Source organism: Salvelinus alpinus, chromosome 13, assembly GCF_045679555.1.
Source record: "Salvelinus alpinus chromosome 13, SLU_Salpinus.1, whole genome shotgun sequence".
NCBI lineage: Eukaryota > Metazoa > Chordata > Actinopteri > Salmoniformes > Salmonidae > Salvelinus > Salvelinus alpinus.
Genome location: NC_092098.1, coordinates 44990590 through 45007607, shown reverse-complemented (window position 1 = coordinate 45007607; position 17018 = coordinate 44990590). Strand labels below are relative to the sequence as shown.

The window sequence follows — 17018 nt, the reverse complement described above, 5'->3', positions numbered from 1 at the left end:
CTGAATAGCTTTGCCCAGTAGCCTACAGCACGATTATAATATTCCTTATACAGCGAATAAACCCGTGGAAATAACGGACATCCTTACCTGACCACTGTTTTTTATTCTAACCTCCCAAAAACACGACTTTATATATTGGAATCACATTAAGCATTACAGTTATGGATCCAATACCACTCATCCAAAGTGCCAACAATGTGCGAAATACATTCCTTGACATGTAACTAAACGAGCCCTGGTTCTGTAACAAGCCACCCTAATAAGCCGCAGGGTTGTATCCTGTCTGATAGAAAGCGTAAGAGGAAGATCCGAGGAAAACATATGATTGAAATAACTGGGCCGGACTCTCATTCTAGTATCCAAAAACAAAATATTTGCCCGGCCACATATGTATGTGTCTACGGCATTTTAATAAAAGCCTGGTATATTTTCGCCTTACCTTGTAGGAAGATTAGCGAGTAAAAACACCCAAAGAAATAGCTTTAGAGGGAAGGAAGGCTTCGACATCGCTTTCGAGTATTTAGATGCTACATTTGGAGGAGCAATGATCACCATCTTCTTTTCGTCTTTATTGCAGATGGACTACTGTCTATCCTCACTGTGGTACCTCACGAACATAGCATAGGATAAACGGCTTGTGTTAGCGTTCGGTTCGGGAAATGTAGACCCTCTGCGGTGTTGAGAAAAACGGCCACAAAACCGATTGAATCTAATCAAGCTTCCCCGACTTTAAGAAATAACAGTAACAACTACATAAATAAAGCGGCAACGGAATAGCCTAAAATCCAGCAACTGAGAAATATATTGGAGCGTCAATCTAAATCTGAATGCAGATTAACTCTGGGGTCAAAGAGGAATTGATGCACGTTGCTGCAGCACAGATGAACACATGCGTGGTTTCATTGCGCGGAAGCAGAGCTGTGGAAAGAGAAAAATGAACCTTAGCTTGCTACTATACTTAAACATGTACCCTAAATCGTTTTTGTGTGTCTGTTATTTCCCTAAAATAGAAATGCCGCATTATGTGTTTAGAGGCAGCTGTTGGTTTGATACGGTTTTGAATTGTGTGCGATTAAATAAAGCTGATATGGCGGTGATAATTAGGCTATAGGTAAATCTAGCCCATTTTAAACAATTATGGGAACAATATGTAATTCATTGAGCTGAAAGATGTGATCTAGCCTATTCTATAAGCGACTCGTCACCACCACGAACAGATCGTTCTGCTTTCAGCACCCCCCGTTAAAATGCAAACCAGACTGTCTGGCTTTCCCTGTAAACAAATTATTGAGTTGATTGATTCATTGATTTATTGATTGATTATAACATAATAATCAATCATTTACTATCTTTAACAAAAATATATATTTCCGTGGTAAATAACGTGTTTAATACTTTTTAAACGTCAAAGTGCGTGATACTGGCTATTTTGTCTTGGTCTTGGAGGTTTGTAGTTCAGAGCTATTTTAACAACCCACCCTGTCTTGTTGTTAATTGTAATTTACGAACAGTGTGGTGGTGTTCAATAGTCTTTTTTTGAGAGTCTCCAAATTTGTTCAGCACATGGATTAATGTCCATATTTATGTTCCTATTTGCTGTAATTCATTCTGAGGTCTCGGTTGGGTAATTTACAACAATAACATAACATCAGATAATAGGCTATCCTTTGTTTGACAAATGATCTGATTCAGTCTGGGTCATTTCAAACATGGGAGACAGTAAACCCCAAATGGTCAGTCCCAGTTTACTTTTGCCTGAGGGATGAACCCCCCCAAATGTAGAAATATAATGTATGCACATAATTACGTGTCACGTGTGCTTAGCTTTGCTTCTCTACTGAGTAAACTGTAGTAGGGGTATATTAGCAGCAGTCACTTAAAGTTTGCCACTTCGTCTCTGATATAAAGCAACATGATGCTCCCTGGAAGCCTATGTACAGTACACTATCTACATGCATTAATTTGTTGAACACTGGCACATCTAAGCATCAAAGTGAACGTACAGTAGCCTATATTTTGTACATTACCTTATATTTCTGTAATGCATTCCACAGGAAATTGCTTCAATTCAAGTACAACAAGGTACTATATGTATTGAAATCCACCAAATGCATAGCCTGGCCTACACCATGGTACACATGACATTTGAACCTGCTGTCTGTGCTGTCCTGTAGGGTTTGTCTTATTTTCCCTGCACAAACCAGCCATTCAAATTTAAGAGGCTCGGTGTTGTATGAAAACTAAAAGTGTTCTTTCTTTTTCAAACAAAATAAATATGCTGAAAACAAACGGTGTCAGAAAACCTCACTCACCAGAAGTAAATGGCACCAGATGTACAGTATCCAGTATTCTACATATTTTAATGGGATGCCTGCCAAAATCCCTCTGAACACTTAGCCCACATGCATACACAACAACAGACACACAACACTCTTTAAATGAGGGTCCTATGAGGATAGTGCACATGAACTCTTTGCCTGTATCAATTCAATGTTGCATGGTAAAAACTGTTTCATTCAGATACACATGAGGATCCAGTGTCCTTGCATCGACCCCTCTGCAAATCAGCAATGACAGTTCAGTTAAGTTTTACTATTTGTTTTGACTGAATCCAATTGAATGGCTAGCCCTACCAGCTGTCTCTGCCATGTATGGATGGGGAGGTTCCTTGGTTTAATAAACAAAACCATGTACTCATTTGTACCAATTTAAGCTTGGAGTGGTATAATTATCTCAAGAAAATCGAATGCTGGTTCACCAGATTTACAATAGAACTCCTTGAAAAATGTTGTATTCAACAACCACCTTGAATAAAAAGGAAGAGAGTTGGTTGAAATATTTTTGCATTATCCTAGCAACAGTTTTAAACACAACTCCTCCACCTCGCCTGAAGCTTTTCTTCAAATGTCAGATTCACAATGTACTGCACGCAACATGTGGAAATGCTAACACTTTTAGGTCATTTTTCATCACCAGCCATATATCTACACTAATGATGAACTACATTTAAAGCGATCACAACAAATCACAACACTGCCATGTTTACAAAACCCAGCAACTTGTGCTTTTTGCACTGACCTGGAAAATTATTGGAATTTTAGTATAATCAAATACAGAAACTAGACACAGGCAAGCCTGGTGTTCTCCAGCCATGCCACCTACAGTACACTCACTAAAGTATCTGCTTTGTTCATTAACATTCTATTGTTAATGTAAATTGTTTTTTTTTTACGTACATTTAGTCTGTAATGTCTTTTTCGTTATGTGTTGGACCCCAGTAAGACTAGATGTGTCCATTGCCGTCGGCTAATGGGGATCCTAATAAATCGAATCAAAATTGTATTTCCCATCAGTGACTCGCAAAAAGGGATTCTGGATCCTTTCCTCATCATAACCTCAAATAAATACAGTTGTCGGGTACCAGCGTAAAACCATGGTTCAATGTTCCATTGTTTGAGGACAACATACATCAACAACAAAAAAAGGTCATTTTTAGATCATGTGTGCTACAGTGAAACAGCTTGGAGATGTGTTGAGCAGAGGGTGTGTTGGGGTATGATACACAAGGGCAAAAAAGACAGAGGACGGCATTATTATTCATCTCCTACTGTCGTTGTTAGTTTATATTCTCACAGTGACCCCTTTAACCCTTAGCCACCGCATGGTACCTTGACATCCACTGGGTAGTGAAGAAGTCTACACTGAGGTTTGAGCCTGTGTAGTTGGAGGCTGATTTCAGATAATCATACCTTTACATCCAGTGGATATAACGTCTCTACTTAAGTATTAAATGTCAGGATGAACCACATACTACAGATCTGAGCCTGTGTATTATTATAACAAGTTGAGAGGAGGAAGATTACACTGCCTTAGTACACGACCCAGGTTGCGGGTTTTATCAATCGTTGTCTGCAGATGAATGAGATTCTTCTTGTTTAATTCAGTGTTATATAAGTGACCCAGCTCTCCAGGTCACCTCAGACAGATTAACATGATAAACAAATGGCTTTACAACAGCATGGCATGATTGCTGGAAGTGTTTGACTGGAGATTTTATATACACATTCTAGTCCTTTTCTTTCAGCTAATCTCTGTATCATACAGATAAATTCCAATAATTGCTCACATACATTGCTGAATTATCAGTTATCGTAGGGTTTAATTTCTTATCTACATGGGCCCTATATGCTGATATGAAGACAACAAACATTAAAAAAGACAAAATGTGTCATTTGCATGGTGGAGGGAAACATCCTTTGTTTATAGATTGACCGATAGACTTAATTCTTGATCAGCTTTATTAGAATCAGCCACAGCATAACTCACTTATACTGAGCCAGTTTGCTACAGCAGGAAAATAATACTGCAGCAACAGGAAATGTGAATTATTATGTGGATTATAATTAATGGATGTTTTTGTAGGGGTTGATACATTTTTCATAAGGGAAAATCAAGCTTGACTTTTCAAAGTGGAAATTAAAAACTTCAGAAACCTTTTTAAACCTCAAATACACTACAAGTTTTAAATTTCATACATTGCAGGAAAGTTCTCCTGCAACAGGGTTATAAAATTGACATCCAACATCTGTATTTTGCCAGTTACCCACTCCTTCCCATACCCAGCCTCCATGTTCTGCAGTTGTCGGATTCCTCTCTGTGTGCCGTCATTACCCACAGGATAAACAAGCACCAGTGTGCTGATGTGATTCTGTCTGACTACTCACATGGACCGAGACTCTATAGCCTGTTGTTCAGCTGATAACATCCATAATAACACTTACCCCAGGTACTGATGCATCAGCATCACACTCCAAGGCAGGCCTCCATGTCATTGGTAATGTCATGGACACCTCTCAGGTCACTGCTAATCCCCTAAAGATGGTACAGAGATTTCGTATTGATTTGGTTGGATGTTGGTTAGATGCTGATTTTCCAGCGGTCATTGCTGCTCAGTTTAATTCATTCAATGTTTCAGGCAAAATAACCTCTGACGTAATTCCGATGCTACCTTTGATGCAGCACTGCACTTGTGTATTTGTGTATGATAGTCAATGAAGAAAAGTATAACTATATCATTTTGATGAACATGAATGCTTGTAATTACTTTATACAATCAAACTGCTGTTGCTACACAATACACAATAACCATTGGAGATGGACCAATATAGGAATTTACTCATGGAGCTGCCTGGGCATTCAGTCAAGGCAAGCACAGGTTATAGGGGATTTTGAGAGAGGCAGGTTGGTTTAGCGGTCACAGCACAAGGCTGGCTTGGGGAACGCTCCCTTAGCACGCAGGCACCTGTGTGGTACTGCCTCCCTGGACTCTGTCCCTGGACTCTGTCCAGAGAGTACCTCTACACACTCTCCCTAATACTCACCTGCAGTATGCACCTCTGCGACAACCGCTTTACATGTAAGCCTCCTCTTAGCTACACCACCCCTTCATACTCACTTGACTAGATTAACTGATGTAATTGGTAAGTTGTTGTGTTTTATAGTGTTGTTCCTGTTCAATGTGAATCCTTGAACTCCATCATAGCATTGATTGCATCACCAATATTTTGAAATGATTTTGCATCATGTATTTTTAAGGGCATCCTTTTAAAGAGAATCTTATGCATCATTGATAGGCTGACATTCTGGAGATGGGGCACTTTGAATACATGATGAAGATGCCATACTTAGGTTACACCACTAGCCTTTCAGGTAGATATTCTTATTACGTTGTAATGAGCGCAATCGGTTCTGAATCATTTACTCTGTTGACATAATAAGGGAACACAACATAGAGGCCGGGTTGCTGGTAGATAATGGCGTTGGATAGTAAGTGGTGTCCTCTTCAGCAACAGGAGGGAGGACTGGGTAGGTTTGCCCTTCCACAATGGCATCATCATTTTACTCCAGATGCCTAGCCAACGGGAGTCATTGTGGATTTACAACTGCCACATATGCTGTCACACCATCACTCCACTACAGGCATGTCATTAGTATGCTGATTGGCTATATGTGATGTTTAATAGCATCAATAGCAAGTTGATAGTATGCATTGTGAATGGCTATTGTTTTAATGGATTACTGTTCAGCATTTGTTCAGCAAACGAACACCAAATAAAGCATTGTAGACACAAAGAAAATGTGGACCCCATGAGTATTAATCCAGTCAGAGCATTGTTTTAAGAAGTAGGTTAAGCCCCGCATTACCGTTGGTCAAACATAGGCTACGTGAAGAGAGGAGCAGACATATTTGTCTCCAGTGAGTGCTTCCTTACAGTATGGACATGGGCTTATTGGGCCTTTACAGATACTAGACAATCTATTGTCTGCCAGGCAGAGTTCATCTCAAAACCTCTGAGCGGTCCGGGTAACTAAAACTCGAATCACTGTGCATACCAACTAGATATATAAATTAGAATTCGGTTTCTGAAAAACTATTTCTGTACACACAAATCAAAATCAAGATAAAATCAGGAATAATATTTACACGTCTCCTAATCCCTCAGGGGACATATTCCTCTGCCTGTATAGATCTAGGACACAGACAGCTCCTAGTTGATGACTTTCATTAAAGGTTTGGCAATGACAACACCAACAAACCTGCCTCCAAGACTGTTAAGCCATTTCACTGGTGCCTGGTACCCGTGGTATTCCTGGTACCCAGGAAGTCTATCTATACAGTGTGTCTATGGCTCACGTATTGTCTGGTCTGTTAACTATTTACAATTCCTTTAGAAAGTATTCACACCTCTTGACTTATTCCACAAATTTGGTTGTTTAACAGCCTGAATTCAAAATTGATTTAAAAAAAATCTCACCCATCTACAAACAATACATCACAATGACAAATTGAAAACATGTTTTTCGAAATTTGATGCGTCTGAGCTGAATTTGGAGTGTCAGAGTAAAGGGGGGTGAATGTTTATGTAAATTAGATATTTAGGTATTTCATTTTCAATACAATTCCTAAAATCTCTAAAAACATGTTTCACTTTGTCTTTATGGGGTATTGTGTTTGGATGGGTGATACAAAAATATATTTTCATCCATTTTTAATTCAGGCTGTAACAAAACAAAATGTGGAATAAGTCAAGGGGTATGAATACTTTCTGAAGGCACCGTATTCCAAATGAAATAAATTCACTGCACCTCAAACCCCTCCTCCACCTCTGGTGTGTCCTGATATTCCACACATGGGATGGAGGCCTGTGCAGATACAACACTTTAGTAGCCTATTACAACAAGGTTGGTACTGTAGTCATCAGAACATAATCGTGCCATGAGAGGTTGACAACCCAAAAAGTTTGAAACTGGAGTTGAATGGAAAAATACACTCCTGCACTTTGTAAGCACACTAAAGCTACTTTATGTATGTTTCTGCAAGGCTGGCAACTCCTTCCTCCAGGTCTGTGAGCAGTGGGGTGCCTGGCTGCACCTAACCTCTCTCTCTCTCTCTCTGCTGTGATTATAGAAGACGTCAACAGGCTGATTTAAATTGGTCTGCTTCCGTTAAGCAGTTATAATCTCCCCTCCCTAAGGTAGATCATACTGGGTTATTATTTTCGGCTTAGACATTGTTTGCAGGGCCTTGATGCTCTCTGTAGGGAGGTTGCCATTCAAATTGACATCAGAACAATCAACTGGTATGCAGTGATACTTTTTAGCTATATCCAAAAGGAGATTATAGATGGCGAAGAGGTGATTGGCCACATTACCGTATTACAAGGAAAGAATAAAGTCTTGTAGACTACATTCTTAGAAAAAATGTGCTATTTAGAACCTGAAAATATTTTTCAGCTGTCCCCATAGGAGAACCCTTTGAAGAAACCTTTTTGGTTCCAGTTAGAACCCTTTTTGGTTCCATGTAAAACACTTTCCAAAGAGGGATTCACATGGAATCAAAAAGGGTTCTAGGAGAACCAAAAAGGGTTCTAGGAGGACAGTGGAATAATTATTTTGGAACACTTTTTCTAAGAGTGTAGAGTATTGTAAACAAAGATATTACTGTTCTGATTCCATCTGTGCATAAAGCCTGTCTCTTCATTCCTACACTAACCCTTAATCAAATACATCATTTGATAAGAGCGTCTGCTAAATGACTCAAATGTAAATGTAATGCATAGACACATACAGTATGTCATTCTGTTGACAAAATATTCAGCTGGTTTAAGATGTTGTCAAAGCGCAATCATTAATCAGATGAACACGTCCTCAGGCAAACTCTTCGACACCCTGTGGATTTATCTGATTACAAGTTCAAATCCTCAACTCCTCATGTACTTGTTATTACCACAATCTCTCAAGTTATGAAACTTTAATTTTCATAATTTGATTCCAACAGGTTTGCTTGATTAAACTCAAATCTCATTTTCTTGTAAGATGCCAGTATGTATTTTGTGTTTAAACTGTCTTCCAAATATATATCCTCCTCCATAAATATAACTAGGTGATCCTCTGGACTAAATGCCCGCATGTCATGCAACTAGACATGTTTGTTGTGGGTAAATGCATAAATGAGAAGAGTTACAAATCAAATAGTAAAAAATAGAGTTACTACTCACCCATAATAAGTTGATATTTGACAAACGACTTCCCCTGCCAATAATAAGTAATTATTGCTAAGATCAACATTCCATTAGCAATTAAGCAAATACAAGGTATAACTTAATTTCCATTATTCAAGTACTGAGACTCTATTAGGCCAATTAGACCTAATAGAGAAAACAAAAAGAGGTAAATAGAGACCCTGCCCTCAACAGATCTCCCCTAGCAGACCAAAACAAAACAGTGACTTTTTAGATTGGCAGTACAATGCATTTTTCATTTTAGATGTTAGAGCCCAAAATAATTAATTTAGTCCAATTCTACATGCAGCTTCTGTTGACTATTGAAGAACATTTGCCGTGCTCTAGGGATGTCTAGGGCTCTTCCTCCCTCCAAGTCTCCAATCAACTAACTCAATCAAACTAAATCCAAAACATTCAGTTTCATGAGTGACTTGAGGTGAACATGAGTTGCCCATATATGTATGGTTGTGTTGTTATTCTGGACCAACAGCAGAGTGGTGCTCGGGAGCAACATGACTTATTCCAGGTTTCTTGGAGCAGCAAACTCAGAGATGGTATTGCTCCGCCAAGTTGTGGTGAATTATTTGTTTTTGCCACTCTTCTCCCATGCCTCCACTAACCTCTTGGCTCCCTCTGACAGTGGGATGTGATTGTTATTGAACACTCTTAGCAATGACCCTTTTTTTGGGGGGGGGGGGTATTACAGTTTTTCTTTCTCAAGCAAGTCTGAGGTTTGTGTCGCATTGCATTCTGCCATCAAAAATCCTCAAAATGAAGGACATTTCTATTTGAAATAATGACACCCTGGTCTTTCGTAATGTTTGTGTCATAGTGAGGATGAATAGTTCCCCGGCCAGTACCTGGGTTCTTATAGCCAGGGGACATTTAGCCACATCTACCATCAACCGCTTTGGATTTTAATGACAAATGAAATACAATGCCTGGAGAAGCATGCATGAGGGACTATCATAAAGGCCTTTAGCCCTGAAATGTTACCACATTCAGTACACAGAATGTGCAGTCAAAGCCATTACGATAACAGTGGGGAATTCAAATGGCAGAGCCTGAAATTGTTTGCGTCTCATTTAATAAAAATAAAACGTGTCCTTCGTATCAGTCAGAAGTGTGCAGAACGGTCAACAGATCACTACTGTCCCTGGGTTAAGCTAATGCAACAGGGCATCAGCACAGCATAGCCTGTATCTAAGGAAGAGTTGTCTATAAAGCTGACCCTTTCAACAGAGTTCATGCTGTATACAAGATAGGTAGGATTTATAACATAGGGAAGACAGAGGTCACTGTACTCACAACTATCTGAACGGTAGGGCGTTGTTCATTATCAATATTTATCAACATTGACATGTACGAACCACATGGCTGATCTGTAGACACACAATTCACAGCACCTTCCATAATTTTAAGTAAGTGTCAAGTATTTCCAGGTTTCTATGAAATATGACCTATTACTTACAACGTGAGTGAAATAGTTTTCCCTCCTATTTGTTTTAATTAAGTATGTTAAAAATCTGCTTTTCTGTGATGGAACGGTGTGGACATAATGTCATAAAAAATATGAATGCGAGTAGACCACTGATTAGCCAGCTCAGCCAATATATTTATATATATATTTATATATACAGTGGGGAGAACAAGTTAGGTTAGGTTATAAAAAAAAAATATCAGAAACTTTGAACATCCCACGGAGCACCATTAAATCCATTATTAAAAAATTGAAAGAATATGGCACCACAACAAACCTGCCAAGAGAGGGCCGCCCATCAAAACTCACCGACCAGGCAAGGAGGGCATTAATCAGAAAGACAACAAAGAGACCAAAGATAACCCTGAAGGAGCTGCAAAGCTCCACAGCGGAGATTGGAGTATCTGTCCATAGGACCACTTTAAGCCGTACACTCCACAGAGCTGGGCTTTACGGAAGAGTGGCCAGAAAAAAAGCCATTGCCTAAAGAAAAAAGTAAGCAAACACGGTTGGTGTTCGCCAAAAGACGTGGGAGACTCCCCAAACATATGGAAGAAGCTCTGCTCAGATGAGACTAAAATTGAGCTTTTTGGCTATCAAGGAAAATGCCTGGCACAAATCCAACACCTCTCATCACCCCGCGAACACCATCCCCACAGTGAAGCATGGTGGTGGCAGCATTATGCTGTGGAGCCAATTTTCATTGGCAGGGACTCGGAAACTGGTCAGAATTGAAGGAATGATGGATGGCGCTAAATACAGGGAAATTCTTGAGGGAAACCTGTTTCAGTCTTCAAGAGATTTGAGACTGGAACAGAGATTCACCTTCTAGCAGAACAATGACCCTAAGCATTCTGCTAAAGCAACACTCAAGTGGTTTAAGGGGATACATTTAAATGTCTTGGAATGGCCTAGTCAAAGCCAAGACCTCAATCCAATTGAGAATCTGTGGTATGACTTAAAGATTGCTGTACACCAGCGGAACCCATCCAACTTGAAGGAGCTGGAGAAGTTTTGCTAGATGTGCCGAATTTATAGAGACATACCCCAAGAGACTTGCAGCTGTAATTGCTGCAAAAAGTGTCTCTACAAAGTATTGACTTTGGAAGGGGGTGAATAGTTAACTATGCACGCTCAAGTTTTCTGTTTTTTGTCTTATTTCTTGTTTGTTTCACAAGAAAACATATTTTTGCATCTTCAAAGTGGTAGGCATGTTGTGTAAATCAAATGATACAAACCCCCCAAAAATCTATTTTAATTCCAGGTTGTAAGGCAACAAAATATGAAAAATGCCAAAGGGGGTGAATACTTTCGCAAGCCACTTTAGAATGTCACATATGACACACTGCTGTGCTGTGTTCAGTAGGTCTTAATGCTGCAGATGTTTGATGAAAATCAAATGTATTGCCCAAGAGCTGTATCGAAAAGCACAGCCTTTTCTGCATTGTCATCAAACAGTTATATAACTGTTGTTCAACCCAAGGCCATAGATTTCTCTCACTGTGAATACAGACAGCAATAGTTACCCAGCTAACAATTGTTCATTCATCCAGGTTTTTTGAGCGTGTTCAACATTTTCTCCTTGACTAAGGATATGAAGGTAAGTGCACTTGGCATCACCAGGGGAAACAGACAATAAATAACCTTTATGACTGTTTATACTGTTGCATACAGAGCTGCAAACTTACGTTTAGCTGTTATGGCAGAAAATCGCTTGACAAAGCATTTACTGAAAAGTGTGTCAACTCAAAATATTAAATGGATGTATATGGATCAGAATATGATGGTCAGAAACTGCAAAATTTAATATTACAGAATGTTGCTCAGACTCGTTTTCTAATAAGACTCGTGAATTTTTCATCAGTGCAATATAGACATCCTTGAGGACAATAAATGTATTGCAAGGATGGATTTATATTAGCATATTTTACAACATATTGGAGTGATTTGGGTTTTGAGCTGAGGTAATTACCAGTTGTTGAGATTTTTTTTTAACTTACTCATCACCATGACAACGAACGCTAACATCAGAATATCACAGATAACAATTTTTACAAAACAGACAGGGTGAACAATTATGGAAAGGGTTAGTGCTAAATCCAATGAAAGTTTGGCCCTGTGTCATCTTATGTCAATATACAGTAAGTGTTTCTCTCTCTGCCTGCTGTGTTTAATCAGGGCTCCTTATCCCTGAGGGTGCAGCAGCAGGAGGTAGGAAAAGGTTAAGCCTTGTACTCTTGTGTTCTGCTCTTGAGAACAAGGCCAGGCGTCACAAACTGGTTTGTCCTTTAATTCTGTGATACATCTCAAACTTGACTTTGGAGAAGATATGTACTTGACTTTGTTGAAGGTACAGTGCCTTCGGAAAGTATACAGACCCCTTGACTTTTTCCACATTTTGTTACGTTACAGCCTTATTCTAAAATTGATTAAATTGTTTTTTTCCATCAACAATCTACACAATACCCCATAATGACGAAGCGAAAACAGGTTTTTAGCTAGGCACACCTGTATTTGGGGGATATTCTCCCATTCTTCTCTGCAGATCCTCTAAAGCTCTGTCAAGTTAGATGGGGAGCATTGCTACACAGCTATTTTCAGGTCTCTCCAGAGATGTTAAATCGGGTTCACGTCCGCACTCTGGCTGGGCCACTCAAGGACATTCAGAGACTTTTCTCAAAGCCACTCCTGTGTTGTCTTTGCTGTGTGCTTAGTGTTGTTGTCCTGTTCGAAGGTGAACCTTTGCCCAAGTCTGAGGTCCTGAGCGCTCTGGATCAGGTTTTCATTAAGGATCTCTCTGTACCTTGCTCCGTTCACCTTTGCTTCGATCCTGACTAGTCTCCCAGTCCTTGCCACTGAAAAACATTCCCACAGCATGATGCTGCCACAACCATGCTTCACTGCAGGGATGGTGCCAGGGTTCCTCCAGATGTGACGCTTGGCATTCAGGCCAAAGACTTCAATCTTGGTTACATCAGATCAGACAATCTTGTTTCTCATGGTCTGAGAGTCTTTAGGTGCCTTTTGGCTTCCATCTGGCCCCTCTACCATAAAGGCCTGATTGGTGGAGTGCTGCAGAGATGATTGACCTTCTGGAAGGTTCTCCCATCTCCGCAGAATAACTCTAGAGCTCTGTCATTGTGACCATTGGGTTCTTGGTCACCTCCCTGACCAAGGCCCTTCTCCCCCGATTGCTCAGTTGGTGGATCAAAACTTGTTCCATTTAAGAATGATGGAGGCCACTGTGTTCTTGGGGACCTTCAATGTTGCAGGCATTTGTTGGTACCCTTCTCCAGATCTGTACCTCGACACAATCCTGTCTCAGAGCTCAAGGGACAATTCCTTTGACCTCATGGCCTGGATTTTGCTCTGACATGCACTGTCAACTATGGGACTTTATATAGACAGGTATGTGCCTTCCCAAATAATGTCCAATCAATTGAATTTACCTCAGGTGGACTCCAATCAAGTTGTCGAAACATCTCAAGAATGATCAATGGAACCAGGATGCACCTGAGCTCAATTTTGAGTCTCATAGCAAAGGGTCTGAATTTGCAAACATTTCTACAAAACTTTTTTGGCTTTGTCATTATGGGGTATTGTGTCTATATTGCTGAGAAAACATACAGTTGGAAGTTTACATACACTCAATTAGTATTTGGTTGCATTACCTTTAAATTGTTTAATTTGGGTCAAACGTTTCGGGTAGCCTTCCACAAGCTTCCCACAATAAGTTGGGTGAATTTCAGCCCATTCCTCCTGACAGAGCTGGTGTAACTGAGTCAGGTTTGTTGGCCTCCTTGCTCGCACACACCTTTTCAGTTCTGCCCACAAATGTTTTATAGGGTTGAGGTCAGGGCTTTGTGATGGCCACTCCAATACCTTGACTTTGTTGTCCTTAAGCCATTTTGCCACAACTTTGGAAGTATGCTTGGAGTCATTGTCCATTTGGAAGACCCATTTGAGATCAAGCTTTAACTTCCTGACTGATGTCTTGAGATGTTGCTTCAATATATCCACATAATTTTCCTACCTCATGATGCCATCTATTTTGTGAAGTGCACCAGTCCCTCCTGCAGCGAAGCAACCCCACAACATGATGCTGCCACCCCCGTGCTTCATGGTTGGGATGGTGTTCTTCGGCTTGCAAGCATCCCCCTTTTTCCTCCAAACATAAAGATGGTCATTATGGCCAAACAGTTCTATTTTTGTTTCATCAGACCAGAGGACATTTCTCCAAAAAGTACAATCTTTGTCCCCATGTGCAGTTGCAAACCGTAGTCTGGCTTAATTATGGCGATTTTGGAGCAGTGGATCCTTCCTTGCTGAGCTGCTTTTCAGGTTATGTCGATATAGGACTCGTTTTACTGTGGATTTAGATACTTTTGTACCTGTTTCCACCAGCATCTTCACAAGGTCCTTTGCTGTTGTTCTGGGATTGATTTGCACTTTTCGCAACAAAGTACGTTCATCTCTAGGAGACAGAACGCGTCTCCTTCCTGAGCGGTATGAAGGCTGCGTGGTCTCATGGTGTTTATACTTGCGTACTATTGTTTGTACAGATGAATGTGGTACCTTCAGGCGTTTGGAAATTGCTCCCAAGGATGAACCAGACACGTGGAGGTCTACAATTATTTTTCTGAGGTTTTGGCTGATTTCTTTTGATTTTCCCATGATGTCAAGCAAAGAGGCACTGAGTTTGAAGGTAGGCCTTGAAATACATCCACAGGTACACCTCCAATTGACTCAGATAATGTCAATTAGCCTATCAGAAGCTTCTAAAGCCATGACATAATTTTCTGGAATTTTCCAAGCTGTTTAAAGGCACAGTCAACTTAGTGTATGTAAACTTCTGACCCAATGGAATTGTGATACATTGAATTATAAGTGAAGCAATCTGTCTGTAAACAATTGTTGGAAAAATGACCTGTGTCATGCACAAAGAAGATGTCCTAACCTACTTGCCAAAACTATAGTTTATTAACAAGAAATGTGTGGAGTGGTTGAAAAACGAGTTTTAATGACTCCAACTTAAGTTTATGTAAACTTCCGACTTCAACTATACATATTTTATCAATTTTAGAATAAGGCTGTAATGTAACAAAATGTAGAAAAAGTCAATGGGTTTGAATACTTTCCGAAGGCACTGTATATATATTTTGTTACTAATCAAATCAAATCAAAATTATTTTATATAGCCCTTCGTACATCAGATAATATCTCGAAGTGCTGTACAGAAACCCAGCCTAAAACCCCAAACAGCAAGCAATGCAGGTGTAGAAGCACGGTGGCTAGGAAAAACTCCCTAGAAAGGCCAAAACCTAGGAAGAAACCTAGAGAGGAACCAGGCTATGAGGGGTGGCCAGTCCTCTTCTGGCTGTGCCAGGTGGAGATTATAACAGAACATGGCCAAGATGTTCAAATGTTCATAAATGACCAGCATGGTCAAATAATAATAATCACAGTAGTTGTCGAGGGTGCAGCAAGCCAGCACCTCAGGAGTAAATGTCAGTTGGCTTTTCATAGCCGATCATTAAGAGTATCTCTATCACTCCTGCGGTCTCTAGAGAGTTGAAAACAGCAGGTCTGGGACAGGTAGCACGTCCGGTGGACAGGTCAGGGTTCCATAGCCGCAGGCAGAACAGTTCAAACTGGAACAGCAGCAAGGCCAGGTGGACTGGGGACAGCAAGGATTAATCATGCCCGGTAGTCCTGACACATGGTCCTAGGGCTCAGGTCCTCCGAGAGAGAGAAAGAAAGAGAGAAGGAGAGAATTAGAGAGAGCATACTTAAATTCACACAGGACACCGGATAAGACAGGAGAAGTACTCCAGATATAACAAACTGACCCTAGCCCCCCGACACATAAACTAATGCAGCATAAATACTGGAGGCTGAGACAGGAGGGGTCAGGAGACACTGTGGCCCCATCCGATGATACCCCCGGACAGGGCCAAACAGGAAGGATATAACCCCACCCACTTTGCCAAAGCACAGCCCACGCACCACTAGAGGGATATCTTCAACCACCAACTTACAATCCTGAGACAAGGCCGAGTATAGCCCACAAAGATCTCCGCCACGGCACAAACCAAGGGGGGGCTCCAACCCAGACAGGAAGATCACGTCAGTGACTCAACCCACTCAAGTGTCGCATCCCTCCTAGGGACGGCATGAAAGAGCACCAGTAAGCCAGTGACTCAGCCCCTGTAATAGGGTTAGAGGCAGAGAATCCCAGTGGAGAGAGGGGAACCGGCCAGGCAGAGACAGCAAGGGCGGTTCGTTGCTCCAGAGCCTTTCCGTTCACCTTCACACTCCTGGGCCAGACTACACTCAATCATATGACCTACTGAAGAGATAAGTCTTCAGTAAAGACTTAAAAGTTGAGACCGAGTCTGCGTCTCTCACATGGGTAGGCAGACCATTCCATAAAAATGGAGATCTATAGGAGAAAGCCCTGCCTCCAGCTGTTTGCTTAAAAATTCTAGGGACAATTAGGAGGCCTGCGTCTTGTGACCGTAGCGTACGTGTAGGTATGTACAGCAGGACCAACTCGGAAAGATAGGTAGGAGCAAGCCCATGTAACGATTTGTAGGTTAACAGTAAAACCTTGAAATCAGCCCTTGCCTTAACAGGAAGCCAGTGTAGGGAAGCTAGCACTGGAGTAATATGATCAAATTTTTTGGTTCTAGTCAGGATTCTAGCAGCCGTATTTAGCACTAACTGAAGTTTATTTAGTGCTTTATCCGGGTAGCCGGAAAGTAGAGCATTGCAGTAGTCTAACCTAGAAGTAACAAAAGCATGGATTAATTTTTCTGCATCATTTTTGGACAGAACATTTCTGATTTTTGCAATGTTACGTAGATGGAAATAAGCTGTCCTTGAAACAGTCTTGATATGTTCGTCAAAAGAGAGATCAGGGTCCAGAGTAACGCCGAGGTCCTTCACAGTTTTGTTTGAGACGACTTTACAAC

General features: G+C 40.7%; 1 protein-coding gene across 5 annotated transcripts in view; it reads right to left on the bottom strand.

The window, feature by feature from the left end:
* The window catches only part of LOC139537770 (gamma-aminobutyric acid receptor subunit gamma-2), a 63298-nt gene extending 62152 nt beyond the window's left edge, over positions 1-1146 (bottom strand). For 2 of the 5 annotated variants that reach the window (XM_071339523.1, XM_071339525.1), the window contains exon 1: positions 440-1146. In XM_071339523.1, coding sequence (XP_071195624.1) covers positions 440-555 — 116 coding nt within the window. In that variant the 5' untranslated portion in view covers positions 556-1146. Of the gene's footprint in view, positions 1-87; positions 217-439 lie in introns of those variants that run through there. The other 3 variants (XM_071339526.1, XM_071339524.1, XM_071339527.1) reach the window with 3 other exon arrangements.
* Positions 1147-17018: the final 15872 nt, after the last annotated feature.